Genomic DNA, 17,285 nt, shown 5'->3' on the forward strand with positions numbered 1-17,285 from the left:
GTATTTTTGTCAGTAAATGACAGTGACAAAGTTTTCTCATGATAGTCTGTCCTGGTTTAGCAAAACTGTGCACCTACCCTTGTCTGCCGGAAGGATGATGATGATATTACTAAGCGGTATGAGTGCCGCCTTCTCCTTGATACTGATATGCTTACTTATATATTATATATACTTATATGCTTGGGTCTTTGCACTGCTAAGACAGGCCAAAACTTTAATCCACAATAACAGTCTGAATAGGGGAAGAAGCTGTTTGTGGAAGTGTGGGACCTGATTGACCTGAGGAGTCAGCCAGTGTGTAGCGGGTCAAACAGGTGGTGGGATGCAAGACAGGAGGAGCTGGCGATGGCCTGCAGGGGTGGCAGAGCGCAGCCAGTGATTTTTTGGGTAGTGTTAATTACGCTCTGCGCAGCCTTCCTGTTCTCAGTAGTGACCCTAATGCAAAAGCAATGTATAAGTCATTGCAGTCATTGTGTAAAAGCTTACATTCTTTGTGGAGTAATTACATGCTTATCACATGTTTGCTTAGGAAAATTAGGAATTACTTCTTTTTTCAAGGAATTGTCTCAAAACTGGTTTGCCATATGGATGGGTGGTTCATTCCTTTAGCCATTACATTAATCATTTCATTTTTTAACATTCAGTTTAATAATAAAATTCCATGACAAAATATTGCAACAAAAACGGAAAACCTGTTTGGAGACATTATCTTATAATTAGGTATGTCATAATTACAAATGTTCTGATCTTGTAATTCTTTTTGTCAACATCATTGAAATGAACCAGTAAGAGTTCTTCTTCACTTTCTATAGGCTACTTGCATAATTTGACACTGAAGGTATCTGGTTATCCTCAGCACGTTGTCAGGTATTCTGAGTGTGGTATTATTTTATTTGCAACAGTAACTCATTTTAGATTATAAAATGTGTATTAATCACGCTTCTGTCGTGAATGCGCTGCGCTTCCGTAAAATGTCAAATTGCGTTTAAAACAACGCGCCCTACGTAAAGAACGTAGAATAGAACATTTCCTGTGTGTGCTGCTGTAGTTCGTAATGGCGGAGCTTAAAGAGGCGGACGCTGCTCAGCTACACCAGGAGGACGTCGATAACAAACGTGGGTAAACTGTAGCGCCTGCATGTTTGGTCGCTAAATTTGCAAACATACAATGCAGCATAAATCATACTACAGGCATTATTAATGCTACGCAGCCTATTTAACGGGAGTTTGAGTTTATAACTGCGGAACTAAACGAGGGCCTCAGCATGGAGCTCCGCCATAGGACCTAATAGTCAACAACATCAACGACAAAAAGGGAGGCGGTAATAGTACTCCGCTGTCGCTTCCTGTTGCATGAGATAGCGCAGCTGGCCTTGAACAGCTGCTGATTTTAATGTGGTTTGAGTTGCGTTTTCAGTTAACCTGGTCTCATCACGGAGCTGCACTACAGGACCGCAGAGCCGCTCACTTCATACCGCTTAAACTGTTCATTTATTTTAACCGGTGTTCCAGCTTAACTGGTTTTGGTTTTCATTGGTGATGTTTGTGAACATTTCATCTGTGGACCCAAATTCAGGGCCCTATTCTAGGAAGCATGTCCAGCAAACCTTAGTTTAAAAATAAAATATGAGTTGGTCAACTTTATGATCGGCAACTCCGGGTTGCCCCAGAACAGCTGATCAGAGTAAGTTCAGTCAACTAACTCTGAGTAAGTTCATCCTGAGTTAGATCCAAAATGTATCATTTTAATTTAATATCCATGCTCATCATTTAGCCAGCTTGAACTTTCATTAGATGAATTTGAATCCTAATTCTACGTTTGATTTTAGATCTAATGATTCAGCTGAAACCTGAAAGGTCAAAATGCAAGAGAGAGAAAGTGAAGATGAAATGCAGAGAGACTGATCAGACACAGTTTACTGATGGACCCAGATAGCAAAGAGTCCAGATGCATTCATCCACAGTTTAGTTTAACCTTCAATAAAAACAGTTTCTGCTATAACTCCAGTAACGATAAAGAATTCCATTATTTCTACCTTTTATTGGATAAAAATGCTTAAAGACAGAAAAACTTTGCTTTAATGTTGCCAGTGTAAGCATTCATCATTTGGTCTAATATTAACCTGATAGATGTTGGCTTCCTGAGATTCACTGTTTCACATTTAACAAAAAAAAAGCAGGGCAGCATTTTACGAAGGAGTGTTAGGGTCATATTAAGAAAAAAATATTATTTCAGACTATTTTCAGACTTGTAATTCTATTTTGAGATAAAAGTCAAAATTTTGTTTTTTTTGGAAAACATCAAAAAGATGATTAGATTACAGCTGCTTTACCCTCGACCCTCAGAGGGTATCACAGTTATGGCAGTTTGTCTTGAAACAACAAGAGTAATCTCCACATTTCGACTGTAACTCTTTTCAAGGAAAGGAAAAGTGGCTAGGAGAATTGCTAAGAACTTGGGTAAAGACAAGAGCCTTGTGTTGTCAATTGTAATGACCTTACACTATTGTCCTTAAAAATGTAATGCTGGGTGTCACATTGTTAAGGACAGATGGATTGAAACTACAATGGGCAGAAGATGGACTACAAGATGCACATTTGCCAACACGTGTTCTCATATCAGTGATTTATGGAAGTCATATGAATGAGGTCAGCCTGTGGACAAATATCCCTTTGTTCCAAAGGTTGGAATTTTAAAGATAGAGGAACTTTTAGGGCCATATTTACAAACGTCTAAGCTGCCTTTTGAAGTTAAAAAGCTCATGGCTTTAAAGAGTCCCAGTGTTAGTTTTGTGCTTGAAAGTTGTGAACAGGAGGAGTTTTGTGGCTGAAATATGGAGTTTCACTTTCAGGAGGAGAATATTTAAACCAGTTACGTTATCAGGCGAGTGAGTCATCTGCACTTCAAGTGGATGGCTCAAGTTGTTATTGCAGTGCCAAAACATCGGCTCTGTCCTGAAATTTCGCTCAGTCCTCACACTGAGCCCCACAATAACACTGTCTTTGTTGTGCTGTGAGCACATAGTGAGTGACTTGTTTTTGCTGACTCTGTAACAAATTAAGTTTTACTATATAACTGCCTACAAGATGCCAAAGATCAGTAAACACAAAATGTTCTTACCCTTAATGAAAACAAGGCTTCAGAATAATACCCTTATGGATGAGTTCACTTTGCCCACTTCCTTCTTATTGTTCTTCTACTGTTAGAAATCTTTAATGTTTCTAAATATTTATTTTAAATTTTACAAGCAACTGACCACGATTATTGAGACTAGTTTTTGCCATTACATGAAATTACCAAAGCAAAAATCCTGTCGTCCCCCAAAACACATTGAAAAACGTATTCATGCCGTCATCACCTCTAGATTGCATTATTGCAGTTCTCTGTATTTGGGTCTTGACAAGTCTCTACATAGTGGTTTGGATCCACCCATTTATGGCTACAAGAAGTGCAAGAAGACTTAATTGTGGACCACATGGCATTAAACCATGAAACAAAAATGGAAATGACTAAAATGATAAGTTTGGCAGTGGATGGAACAAGAACACTTGAAGGACAAACTGTATACCTACATTTATACCTGGAAAAAGGATAACATTGGAGAAGGGTCTCAAGATTCACCAAGGCCTAACCCAAGTGTCTGAGAGGATTAGTGAGGGCCTCGTGTTGATCACTTGTTCCTTAAACGTGTATCAGAACTGCAGATAAAGCCAGATGAAGCACAAATGGGTAAAACTTAAAGAAACTCTGTCTGGAAACATGATGTGATGTTATTCTTGTTCTTGTTAATGTTGTTTTTAAGTTAAGCTTTTCTTTCTCTTCAAAGAAGTCTGGTAGTAACTTTTTTAAAAAGTGTATTCTGCTGACATTTATCTGAAATGCTTATGCCTGACATACTTAACAGTTGTGTGTGGTAGAGAAAAATCCAAATGTTCTTTTAATGAGCTGTTCTTTTTTTTCTTTAAGTGCATTCAAATTTAAGTGGGGAGTAAACTTCAGTGGCAACTCCTTGACTTTATTGTTCTCAGGTTTTGTGAAACGATGTCAAATATTTTTTATTTTTATTGGAATAAAATCATAAAATCGAATTTCCATCATTTTCCTCTGACCTGTAGTGATTAATTTGGTATTAGTTGTCTAGTTTTGGAGAAGTTGGTCATAGAGGTAAATATAATAATACTACTACTACTACCAGTGATGATGATGATGATGATAATAATAATAATAATAATTAAAACTTTGAGCCATTGAACTCCTTTAAAATAGTTAAGGAAGTATTTTTCTTTTCTCTCTCTTCATTTCTGAAGGTGGGGATGGGGGCGATGGACCATTTGTTGCTGAGGAGACACTGAAGAGTGAAACTGCCACAGATGATGATGCCAAACCCTCCATCACAACCGCTGGTAATTAAATACAACTCGATTTTTGTTAGGATTTGCATAACAGCTGCATTCCTGTGCTCATCAGAATTGAATCAGGTAGCAATAATGACTAAACTTTAACTGGTCGTTGTAATAATATAACAAGTGTTCTGTTTTTCTCCAAATAGAGAGACACCTCTCCATTCAAACTAAACTGGAGGGCCTTGAGATGCTGGTTGACCTCAGTGGTGGTAAATTCACTTCTTTAGTTTTTATTAGACAGTCAGTGACAGACGGGCAGATTTAAAGACTTGTTGATTTGTTATTGAACAATTACATATTAGAACAAAATTGATACCACCCCCCCTCCCACCGGGAGATTTTCAACATAGCATTTCTAAACATAGTAGTTTTCCTTACAAAACTTCCTTAGAAAGTTTTCCTTAGAATTAATTATTATTATAGTACACAGTAAATACTTTAAGAAAAAACAATAATAAAAAACGATGGATATACAAAGTTATCACAGATATTCCAAGTGTCAAGAACTGGAGGGAAAAGTAATGAAGAAATTCAAAGAGAGGCACACAGTAAAGAACAGGCAAGTGAAAAATAAAAAAATGAATAGTGAGAGATGTGTATAAAGACTCCAGTAAAACTACCAAGACACTAGTGAATAACCAATAATAGCCAAGCCGGGAACTATAGTGAGGAGACTCACAACAACTATGCACAGGAAGGGACCATTATGTTGCAGGTCGGGAAAAACTTTACTTCTGCAGAAGAGATGCCTTCAAGCCAGCCTGAAGTATGTTAAGGATAACCTAGAGACAGATTATACATACGGATATGTCCTTTGGTCAGATGAGATGAAAGAGCTCTAGACTCTTTGGTTATAGAGAATGCTGACACTCAGAGAATACTGTCGTCAAATAGAAACACTGTGGTGGGAGTATTATGAAATATTATCGTTTTAAAAAAGAACAGCTTTTCATTGTCCTCATCTGTATGTTAGCTTATTGATTATGTAATTATTTAGCTAATACCAATAAAGTAGCTAAATGACACAATAACAATCCCTCACCTTCAGTGTGTATCTGACAATAATTTCTTAAGGAATCCATTTCATACTTGTTAATCACTCTTTGTTTTTATAGTGCAGGGTGATACATTTTAGTGAACTTTAAGGGACAACGATAGGCATTTAAATTGACAGATATTGAACTGAAAATACAAACAGCTGTACAAATGTGCAACAATTCTTGTGAAGTTTAAAAAGGCAAAAACACTTCTGTAGAGTGCACCTCAATGATCTCATGATCCCTTGTAAACAAGTACCTGGGGAAAGTGGGAAGGAAACATTCTCTTATAACAGGAAGAGACCTCTCGCAGAACCAGGCTCAGGCACATCCTGGTCAGAGGGTAAAATGAAAAAAATAAGAATATAGGGAGACCAGTAAAGATGGGACAAAACACAAACTACAGGAGAGACAAACAAAACAGCAAGTAACAAATACCATTACTTCTAGATCCCGACCGATAGAGAATTTTTAGGGTTATACTGATATTTGGTCATTTCAAAAATCCAATATTGTGATATGTTAGCTGTGTTTCTTTTTCTTTCAGACACATGATACACAAACAGATTTCCCTAACATTAGTTATGTCGAGCTATTTATTTAATCATTTACACTTTGCTCAATTCTGCTGGTGCTGGCTCATCGTGTGTTGCCAACTGGGAATATACAGAGTGGCATTTCCTGGGAAAAAGAGCAACACATGGTTGAAGGGTGTTTAATTTTAAAATGTTCATTTATTGGCCATATTAAATATTGATACTAATAGGGCTTGCAAATAGTTAATATCAGCCGATAGTATCGGTTTGAGGTTAAATTACACATCAAAGCACACTGATAGTAAATGCACAAGGTTGAAATTAGTATGTGTTTAAGAGGTTAGTTGACAATGAATCAGTAATTATTGATACTCTAATAATTACTTCAGTAATTTTTTTAAGTCCTGTCAAATGTGATCAGATGTGTCAGATTTTACATGATTGAAAATTTTCACAGTTTCAGACGTTGTATCAGGATGTATCAGCTTTTACCATTCAGACATTTATGGACAAAGCAAATATTGATTCAGTCCTGTATTTTATTTTATTTTATTTTTTTACATTTGAAATACAGTTATGTAATAGGTCACACACCAACCAACGAATTTTAATCAATAAAGCAGTTGATTAGTGTTGTGCTGATTTTTGCCTTTTTCGCTCAAAAGCTGGGCGGAAATCGTGTCCTCTGTGTCCTGAGGAGAAATTTAAGGCCTGTTACAGCCACAAACTCCGCCGACACCTGCAGAACCTCCACTGGAAAGTGTATGCAGAGTTTGAAGGTAGGAACAATACAAATCGGCACACATACAACAATAACCAGCAGTCATCTGGTTTCAACTAAAATCTGCAGCAGCAAGGAGTTGTTTCTTCTGTGTGACTGATGCTGGATCATATTTTGTGTTTAAATTTGTCCTGGATAAGGGTGTGGTCACTGTTTGTACTCCAGGGATCTTCTTCTGTATCAAAATGTGAAAACTGTTTCTTTGAACAGGCTACAGGATGTGCATCTGTCACCTGCCCTGCAGAAATGTTAAGCCCAGCCTCAGCGGAGATCATGTGAGACACAAAACACATACACACATCATTTAGGTTTTTGTAAACAATAAAATGCTAATAAGATAAACATAAAAACAGGTAACAATTAACAAGTTTTAAGACTTCCTGAGTGTGCAGGGCTAAAGTGCTGAAATGAAAAAAATAAATGGATCTTTAACGTTACAGTGTGTAAGAGTAGATTGCACATTGCAGTCTGCCTCTGTGCTGTGTGTCAGCAAAGCTTTGTCCAGGTGTTGGTAGGATTTTTGTTCTATGAGACACATTTTCTATCTGCTGGTGATGCATGCGATGCAGGGGACTCCTGTTCTTGCTGCTCTTTCTGCTGCCTGAGGTCCTCATTAAGCACATGAGCAATTGTGGGCATCTTCTTGTTGTACTTACAGATTTTTGTTGTTTCATCTTCAATAGTGGTTCTGACGCTCACTAGTCCTCGGCCTCCTTCCTTATGCTTAACGTATTTAGTTCAATGAAATTTTATTCATACAGTGGTTGTTGAAAACCCCAACAATCAAATGACCACCAAACTCTTGGTGATAGTGAGAAGGAAAAACTTTTAAACTTTTTTAAAAGGAAAAGTTTTAACAGGAAGAAACCTCCAGCAGACCTAGGCTCAGGGAGGGGCGGCCAGCTGCTGCTACCGGTTGGCGCTAATGGGAGAGGGGACAGGACAAAAGACACTCTGTGGAAGAGAGCCAGAGATGAATAATAATTAAATGCAGAGTGGTGTATAACCACACAGTGAGCAAAAAAGGTGAGTGAAAGAAGAAATACTCATCATGGGGATCCCCCAGCAGCCTTCGCCTGTTGCAGCACAGCTAAGGGAAGATTCGGGGTCACCTGATCCAGCCCTAACTATATGCTCTATCAAAAAGGAAAGTTTGAAGCCTCATTGTAAAAGTAGAGAGGATGTCTGGCTTCCAAATCCAAACTAGGAGCTGAGAGCAAACTGCTCTGTTGGGATGATATGATACTATAAGGTCATTAAGATAAGTTGGGTCTGATTATTTAAGACCTTGTATGTGAGGAGAAGGATTTTAAATTAGTTTCTGGATTTAACAGGGAGCCAACAAAGAGAAAATAATACCTCGGTGTTCCCTGGATAAGCTCGAGGAGGTAGCTATGGATAGGAAGGTCTCTGCATCCTTGCTTAGGCTGCTGCCAATGCAACCCAGTCATGGATAAGTGGAAGGAAATGGATGGACAGATTGGCAGACATTTAAAAAAAATCTATGTATTTGATAATTATTCATGTATTTTATTTTTGTACGTTTTGCCCTCCACAGCTGAAAGGCACTGCAAAACAAGCAAATACTCATTATTTCAAAGTTATTATGTGACAGCTTTTTTTCACATTTGCACTCCTACTTTCAAGGTCAAAAAGTAATTTTGGGTTATGTACCCTATTTTTCGGACCATAAGGCGGGTTTATATTTGTATCTGTTTTTGATTCATCGACACTGTTGATGAATGGGTCTGTTTTCATACATAAGGCGCATTAAGCGAAACAAAACAGTCAGATAAGTCAAATTTTACTCGACTCATTCTTCTTGCTTCCTCCACTTCTGTACCATTGATTCATTAATGTTGAATTCTCTGGCAGCTGCTCTATTCCCATGTTGTTGCAGTATATTAATGACTAACCTCGTATTGTGGATGGATTATCTCATTTGTTCTCCTGACTGAACTTTGGTCCGTTTACAGCATCCTGCCATGCGATTGCATTTGTCCCTAACCATCAGGAACCCTCACGTTAACTTTTATCGAGTGGAAAAAAGTTGGCGTTCATCCTCCAGCTTCACTGTTTATGTTATGCTAACATAGCTGTGTCGCTAGCAATCACGTAGCAAATCAATATATACCAGCTAGTCCAACTTCAGTAACCCTACAAAAGTCACTGCTGTTTAGTTTTCTGTCTTCATTTATGTTGGAAGTGATGGCAGAGCTGTACCTTTTAATTCTTTCAGAAATCTCTCAGTCAGAACATGCTATATCATGTTTAGGTGGAAGCTAGCGAGTGGGTGAAAAATCCACTTCAAACCATATGGGGTCATTTTTGACCCCTGAGGACCACAGGTGTGATTATGTGCTGCCATTTGAAAATTTTAAATGATTCAAAAAAACATTCTCACTAAAGTTTAACATACAGCACTCTGTGGTTAGTCAGATAGTCAAAATAATCTAAACATTTAAATATTTTATTGTCTCGTTTATATTCGCTCAAAAACAGATACAAATATAAATAAATACAAATACTTTATGTAAACAAGGTCTGGTGGCCCTAAATTGCAAAATGAAAGGTCAGTTTTGTGTTAATGTGTGAATCTTAAGTAAAACTAAGGTGTAACACTGAATTGATTGACAATTTGTACTTTGTACTTGAAAAAACACTCAAATGACGTCGGGTCGTTTTTGACCCCTGAGGACCACAGGTGTATGGAAATCGGGAGGACAAGGGTTAAGTGCGCCTCATGGTGCGGAAAATACGGAATGTGGCAATACAGGACACTACAGCAACATTAAATTCATATTATCAGCATATTGTATATTCCTTTTTCTTGTGAGAGAATGATCTGGGCTTATATTTTATCACTTTGTTGTTTGTATTCTTTCCCTGTAGGCATCTGGGAGACACGTCGCTCACTACCACTGCGTAGTGTGCTCTGTTACCATTGCCAGGAAGACGGACATGATTAGCCACTTGAAACGCCACGTAAACAAAGGGGAGACTGAGGCTAGCTACTCCGGGACCTCAGATGTCCTGTTTGAAGAGCCAAGTAAGAAACACTGAGCTAAGCTGACGTTTACAGTTGCAGTATTGATAAAAATCATAAAAGTCCCCTCAGAGGTGAAGTGAAGTTTATATTATGACTTCCAGAAAATCTCCCAAATGAAAGGTGTTTTATGGCAGGTCTGGACCCAGGGCCACTTGAAGAAGTTGACCATGAGCTGTCATGTTTACTTGTAGTAATAATAATAATAATAATAATAATAACTTTATTTATAAAGCGCTTTCAGACAAAGTGCTGTACAGCTATTTGAAAATAAAGAGATAAATTAAATAAGAGTATAATAATATGAATAAGAGAACAAAGCAGAATGCACTTTGGGAAGACGGTGATCTATCAGAGATCACCAGCAACATTAGCCCCTGCATCATAACCATGTTCTCTGGTGACTGTGGCCTCTCTCAGCAAAACCATGTCTCCTGCCATATCACAAAAAAATGCTTCAATAAAGATCTCAGCAACATGAAGATTGTGTCTTGGCCTTGAGATTTCCAAGATCTCCATCCAATCAAACATCTGGGGGGAGGTGTTGGAAAAAAATGTGTGTTTGTCGTAGTATGAGTGAAATGGACACAATTTTAACATTTTAGAAACAATCAGAGATGGACCAGGAGTACCATTCAAAAATAAACACAACTAATGTCTCAGATTATGATTGTTTGTGATTTGTGACACAAATATAATTCTATATTGGCACAATCATCTCGATGCTGCAGAGAGCTTACTTCGGTCTAGATAGTAAAAGTTTCATCTTTGATTTCTCCAGTGCAATCCTGCTCCAACTCCAAGAAAGAAAATCTCAGTAAACATGTCCACCGTCTCATGGATTGCTGACTACTTGGGCATTACTCTTTGAACACATCAGACTTTGTCCAACTCGCAGTGTGAATAAGATCAGAGAAGCAGCGATTGCTACACAGCTTTTGTCTGTCTTGGCGTAGAATGTTGATGTGGTAGAGGAATATGAGTTCCTAGGTATCCACACTCTGAACATTGCTGGAGATTTTCTATCAGTTGTGGTGAGCACAGTGTACTTTGCTGTGGTCTGCTGGGGAAGCAGCATCACAACTGCCAACTGAATAAACTGTTTAAGACAGCTGGGCCTATGATTGGCTACAAAACTGGACAAACTGTGGTGGGGACTGTGATGGACCGAGTTGAAAAAAAGCAGGAGTCGTCACAGGAATTATTAGAAAAATAGGGTTTTCATTTATTTAACCCCCAAAAATTATATTTACAAAAGTCATAAATGTTGAGCTCATAAAAAAATGTCAAAGAAACTCAAATGAACTCAGGTTCTGGATCATAGCAAGTAAGAAGTAAAGAAACAAATAGTTAGTCAAAAATCAAAATGAACTGGTATGAATGCATAAATAAACTAAATGTGTGCACTTACAAATAGAACAAATGTATCCAAACCAATCAACAAACTTATTGGAAACCAACGTGTGTTATTGTGTTTAAATAAAGAAATGAAAATACACAAGAGTTACCGACTTTGGCCATGGGTTTGGCCATCACAGGGACCATTGGACCACCTTTCAATTCTTAAAAATGGCTTATAAAGTTATTTATTGAGTCAATTTTCCAAATTGTTTTTGCATGTAAATTGTCTGTTATTTATTTTAGCTGTCTGCAGCTTAATTTCAGGGTTTTAAATGCAACACAGCTGTTAAAGGTCCTGTTTTTGTTCTGCAAAATCACAAGGTATTAGTGATAAAAAACTGATCTCTCCGTCTGCTTTATTGTGCAAACAGGTCCGTCAGGTCAAGCCTACGAAATCATGAAAGAACTCGGAACAAATGTTCAGCTCCTCCCAAACCACACCACTCCGCAGAAGAGTGACACCTACTTCAATCGCAAGATGAAGCCCAACAGGTGGAGATGAGCTCTTGTTAAAATATGTCCAGTATGTCTCTGATGTTGAGAAATTAAAGTGGAATTTGTGGGGTTTTGTTTCAGGCAGCTGGTGTTTTGTTCGCTGGCTGTTTTGGCCGAGGAGAGAAACCCTGTTGAGTGTCTGGATGCTTTTGGAGCCACAGGTGAGTATGAAATGTACAGAACTCCACGGAAGAGTTTCATTTTAGTCAGGAGTTCAAACCAAAACACAGAAAGTAAATTTACATCATGTCTCAGCAGTATTAGCTAATCGGCAATAAAATTCCACAACATTTCTTCTTTGCCACCTTTCAGGCATCATGGGCCTCCAGTGGGCGAAGCATCTTCTTAATGCTGTGAGAGTTACTATAACAGATATCAGTGAGACATGTGTCAAAATGATCAAAGAGAACTGCAAGCTAAACAACATCCGAGTGGACGGAGGCATGCGAGTTCCCCGGGGGTCTGACGGGGCCAGCGATGAGGTCGAAGGAGTGCCCATTGCTACTGTTGAGGTCGTCAAAATGGATGCTAATGTCATCATGCACCTGCGACCTTTTGACTACATGTAAGTGTGCAGGGTATCTTTTACATGGCAAGTTAGTAACGCTGAGTCATAAAAGTTAACCTCAGTTACTCAGTTACTGTAACTGAAGTGTTTATAGACTCAATCCCTAGTTTCAAGTTTCATTTAACATGACATTTATTTTGATCCAGTTAGTCAAAATGCGATCGTTCAGGTTGAGTCTAACTTGTGATGAACAACTACATAAGTTTTAAGTGTCTCTTAGTTTCTTAGTTGAATTGGAAACATTTATTTCTCATCTTGTCCAGTTTCAAAACAACAGGTTCCCTTTCAAAGTGGTTATGACCCTATTTCAATATAATCTTTGACTATAGCTTCATCTTTGTAGGGTTTTCATGTTATGAATCTAAATACTGTCTGTGTTATGGGTTTATGGGAGGTCCCGATTCTGTCAGAATGTCATTAAAAAATTTCTACTTCTTTCTATTTCATGAATGTTTCAGTCACCTAGATCCATTCGGTACGGCAGTGAACTACTTGGATGCTGCCTTCAGAAACGTCCGAAACCTGGGCATCATCTCTGTGACATCCACAGACACGAGCTCCCTTTATGCCAAGTCACCCAACGTCACCCTGCGTCACTATGGCTGTCACATTGTACGTACCGAATACTACAAGGAGTTGGCAGCACGAATGGTCGTGGCGACTGTCGCCAGGTAGGCTGTTTTTATTTTAATGTGGGATGTGATGCAGAATTAAATCAGCTTTTTATACTGATTAACTTCCATCTGCTGCAGAGCGGCAGCACGCTGCAACAAGGGCATTGAGGTGCTGCTAGCGGTGGCATTAGAGCATTTTGTGCTGGTGGTCGTGAGAGTCCTCAGAGGTCCTGTGCAAGCTGATGAGTCAGCCAAGAAGTTACGAAAACTGATGCACTGCCAGTGGTGTGAGGAGAGAGTGTTCCTCAAACAGGGAAACATGGTGGATGGTGAGTGGCTGAAAATCATATACTGTAGAGGATTATTTACAAGCTTTTAAATCATGAAGCATTAAAGCAATTTAAGAATCTGTCACATATTTGGTGAGCTGTAGCAAATAATTTTAATTTTAATAAGATGCTGAAGTTACCTCATCATCGTGTTCTAATGCCTGTTTGTTTCAGACACATTACCCTGCAACTGTCATGGAAGTCTGCCTGGAAAAACAGCAGTGCAGCTGGGACCTCTATGGTAAACTGCACATAGCAACACCAGTCACAGACTGCTGCGTTCTCATGTAGCTGTAATAGTTTGGTGTTAACATCCATTCTCTTCCACTTATCCTTGTGCTAACATTTAATTTAAAACATTTTTGTGGCAATTAAATTACTTAATGGCCAGTGAAAGAAATGCTTTACCAAAATCCTGATACTTTAAACCATTTTGTTATTGAAGGATGCATCTAACACCCACAAAAACTGGGTGCATAATTTAATGATAAAAACAAGCTTGTAAAGAGTCCAGAAAGAGATAAAAGCATGATATCACCACAAGAACCAACAATCAAGAACTATTTTAAAACTGTGTGGCTCATCCTGGCCCTAGTTCTCTATTCCTCTAATGCCTTCCTTAATTAGACTAAATAACCCATCTAAAGTCTAAATATGCAAGGTATTCCCTGAAAAAGATATCATCTGGATGGGAGAATATGCTGCTCAAAAACCTGTATGTTTTTCCAAACTGAGCTTGCACGTCTTTTCAGATGTGCAAGCTGCCAATTCCACAAACACAACAACCCTGTACCATCTGAGCGAGCCAGATCGTTCCTCTCTTCTTTAGTTTGAAGGATGCTTTGTTTACATTTTACATTCCTTATATTTAAAACTTTGTTAGTCAGTCCAATTATGTTTGAGCCTCTGAAACTGGGGGGCTGTTTATGAAAAATCGTCGATATCACAACAACAGCTCCCTCAAAGTGTTTATATTGTAAGGTAGATCCTACAATAATACACACAGATGGTAATGAAAAATGAAAATGGTGCTACAAAGTTAATGCTTTTGTTAAAGACTTTCATTTAAAATCCTATGAAGTTGTGTACACAAGCAAAGAGTTAAAGTGTCATTGTCCAAATACTTACCAAGCTGTTTGTGTATGTGTGCATGTGCAGGTCTGGTCCTTTATTTAACACAGGCTTTCTGAGAAGGATGCTTTCTGCAGCTGTGAAGCACAGCATGGATGATATCCAGCCGCTTGTCAAAACCCTGATCTATGAGTCTGAGTGCAACACCCTCAAGTCTTTAGTCCACGGACCGTCTGCTCTCACCAACCAAGGTACCAATCTATCATCTGTAACATGGGTCTGATGTTGACATGGTTGAATCTTAAAAGGATCTTCTGTTCTTCTGCAGTGGAGTGCGGCGTTGTCATTAAGACCTTAAACACTGGAGAGGAGTCGGGTGCTGCTGATCAGTCTGGTGAGTCAAAGTTTTCTAAGCCTCCATTATTCACTCAGGCCTCCTACTTGGTGTGAAATATTTTCACACACATGGACAACTGAGTGAAAACCTGCAGCAGACAAGGGAAAGGAGTAAAGACTGTGTACACAGACGGCCATACTCTAAGCATGCATGTGTCCTCTAGAGGGCAGTGCAAGCCTTTCCTGCATTAAAGAGATTCATGATGAATAAATTAACTACTTGGTCTTAATTTTAACACTTTTTACAGGCATCATCTATTAAAAAACTATTGTAGTTTTGTCCTAAAAATTTCCTTTACTGCATTATTTCAGACATATTCAGTATTCAGTATAACATATATGACGTTACATGAAAGATTTTTGACTTCATTTCCAGTTTTCTGTTGAGGTATAATTTTGAATTTTCCCGTAGGAAAGAGGAAGATTGCAGATGAATCTGGGAACTTTGTGAAAAAGCTCAAGTCTGATGCCGCTCTGGATCACCCACCATTCTACTACAGCATCCATCGCCACAGCATTCGTGGCATGAATATGCCCAAGTGAGTGACCTTTACCAAACTCTCTCAAGAATTCAGGTATTTTCACATTTTGGTGACTTTGCAACAAATAGAAAACTAATGACCAAAGTACAAAAACAGGCCAAACACTAGTCAGGATCAGAGTGCACCTCGCTGTAAATACTTTGTTCTGTGCACAGGTTGAACAAGTTCCTTCAGTACCTGACAGAAGCTGGCTTCAGAGTGAGTCGGACTCACTTTGATCCAACGGGGGTTCGAACCGACGCCACGCTGCTGCAGTTTAAATCTGTCCTCGCCAAGTACAGCGTTCCTACATGCACCAACGCTAGCGCCACTCAGACCAGCGTGAGCATGGAGAAAACGGTGTGAGCAAATAAAAGGCTTCACTACTCCACACCTGAAGTGAAACTTTATTTCTTTGCTTCTTTACGCCTGAACTAAATTCTCAGTCAGTTTCAGTCAAAACATGTGGTTTTTCTGAATAAACCTTAATCAAACATAAACCAAGGAAAGATATTTTTCTATTTGTACACAAAGTCACGTGTTACAGATGGCTCATTTTATCTCTATTTATTTCTCCTGAAAATCTCTTTATTACCTTTTTGTTTCCCTTGTTTTATAAAAGCATCATAAAAATCTCGTCTCTTGCTGTCTTAGTAATTCTTTATTGGGCTCTAATTTCATTCTTTAAACTGTTCTGGGTTTTTTTTTGTCCAGTGTGGAACAGGCGCACATGTTACCCAAAATGTACAATGAAGGGTCAGAGTCAATACTAAGCAGTGACATATACAGAGAGACACCTAAGAACTACTATATTTAAAATGTAACCTGCAATAGGCATGAGATATACATTAGATATTTGTGTGGTCTGTAGCTCAGAAGGTAGACCAGGTTACATACTAATCAGAAGGTTGGTGGTTTGATGCCCGTCTGCTCAAGTCTGCATGACAAATATTCTTGGGCAATATACTAACCCAGGTAGTGTGTGAAAGTGTGAATGTTAGACAGAAAACACTTCCATAGAAAGAGCATAGGAAAAAAGTGCTTGTGTGAATGAGGCACGTTGTATAAAGTGCTTTGAGTGCTCAGAGTAAAAAGTCGCTGAATAAGAACCAGCCCGTTTAGCCATAGAACAGTGACACTGAAAATATTATCAGCCTAAAAAGTGATGAAAACAACCTTAGTGCATTCAGGGAAAAGAAACACATTAAAAGATTTCGTTTTCCAAATCTGTTGCTCTGTGGATAAGTTTGTTTTGGTTGGCTCTTTCCACTGGACATGCTAATATTGGGCTTGTCTGTTAGTCACCAGCAAAACGGTAACCGCAAACTCGAGAGCCATGGAAGTACTAAGAAACTGCAATTCCTCCCATGCATGGCTCCAAAAGTAACTCAGTCACTGCAGATTTCAGCGTTAAAATGTCAACCTTTTCAACATTTAAAATCCGCTTTACAGTGTCATACAGAAAAGGGTTTCGGTCTCTGTGGGTAGTTTCTTCCTAGCTACTGTGTGTGAAAAGCATCTTGGATGAGAAGTCAAATGTCAAGTTCAATTGCCTGCTTTTCAATCACTCGAGACTAGCATTGCTTATGTGAGTGATTTATTTGTTTCTTTGATCAACCAAGATGGTTGTGCTTCCACCGAAGCTTATTCAATTCAATTTTATTTGTACAGCGCCAAATCACAACAACAGTCGCCTAAAGGCACTTTATATTATAAGGTGGACCCTACAATAATACATACAGAGGAAAAACCCAACAATCATATGACCCCCTTTGGGCAAGCACTTTGGCGACAGTGGGAGGGAAAAACTCCCTTTTAACAGGAAGAAACCTCCGGCAGAACCAGGCTCAGGGAAAGGTGGGGCCATCTGCTGCGATCGGTTAGGGTGAGAGAAGGAATACAGGATAAAAGACACGCTGTGGAAGAGAGACAGAGGTTAATAGCACATGTAATAACTGAAATAGAAAATCCATAAATAAACAAATAAAAAACAAAAAGATGTTATATAGCTGTTCTTGCAAAAGCAATACGTGTTCGGCACCACATTGCATTCACATCACAATTCTGTTTGCACAAGCTGCCGGACA

General features: G+C 38.7%; 1 protein-coding gene across 1 annotated transcript; it reads left to right on the forward strand.

Moving 5' to 3' along the window:
* Positions 1-1,003: 1,003 nt before the first annotated feature.
* trmt1l (tRNA methyltransferase 1-like) lies at positions 1,004-16,810 on the forward strand. The gene is made up of 16 exons (XM_040048541.1): positions 1,004-1,115; positions 4,308-4,403; positions 4,550-4,612; positions 6,642-6,755; positions 6,968-7,032; positions 9,650-9,806; positions 11,576-11,696; positions 11,781-11,860; positions 12,012-12,264; positions 12,726-12,938; positions 13,020-13,210; positions 13,385-13,451; positions 14,369-14,532; positions 14,610-14,675; positions 15,090-15,216; positions 15,375-16,810. The coding sequence occupies exons 1-16, from the start codon at positions 1,055-1,057 to the stop codon at positions 15,562-15,564; spliced, it is 2,028 nt and encodes a 675-aa protein (XP_039904475.1). The 5' UTR covers positions 1,004-1,054; the 3' UTR covers positions 15,565-16,810.
* The last annotated feature ends 475 nt before the right edge of the window (positions 16,811-17,285 follow it).

Source organism: Simochromis diagramma, unplaced genomic scaffold (genome assembly GCF_900408965.1).
Source record: "Simochromis diagramma unplaced genomic scaffold, fSimDia1.1 OVJJ01000557.1, whole genome shotgun sequence".
In the NCBI taxonomy this organism is placed as follows: domain Eukaryota; kingdom Metazoa; phylum Chordata; class Actinopteri; order Cichliformes; family Cichlidae; genus Simochromis; species Simochromis diagramma.

What these genes read in the sequence shown, in the direction of transcription:
- trmt1l (XM_040048541.1), top strand. Translation starts at nt 1,055, where the DNA reads ATGGCGGAGCTTAAAGAGGCGGACGCTGCTCAGCTACACCAGGAGGAC. An exon ending in GTCTGCTCTCACCAACCAAG is followed by an intron (nt 14,533 to 14,609) that starts GTACCAATCTAT and finishes GTTCTTCTGCAG; the next exon opens with TGGAGTGCGGCGTTGTCATT. An exon ending in CGTGGCATGAATATGCCCAA is followed by an intron (nt 15,217 to 15,374) that starts GTGAGTGACCTT and finishes TTCTGTGCACAG; the next exon opens with GTTGAACAAGTTCCTTCAGT.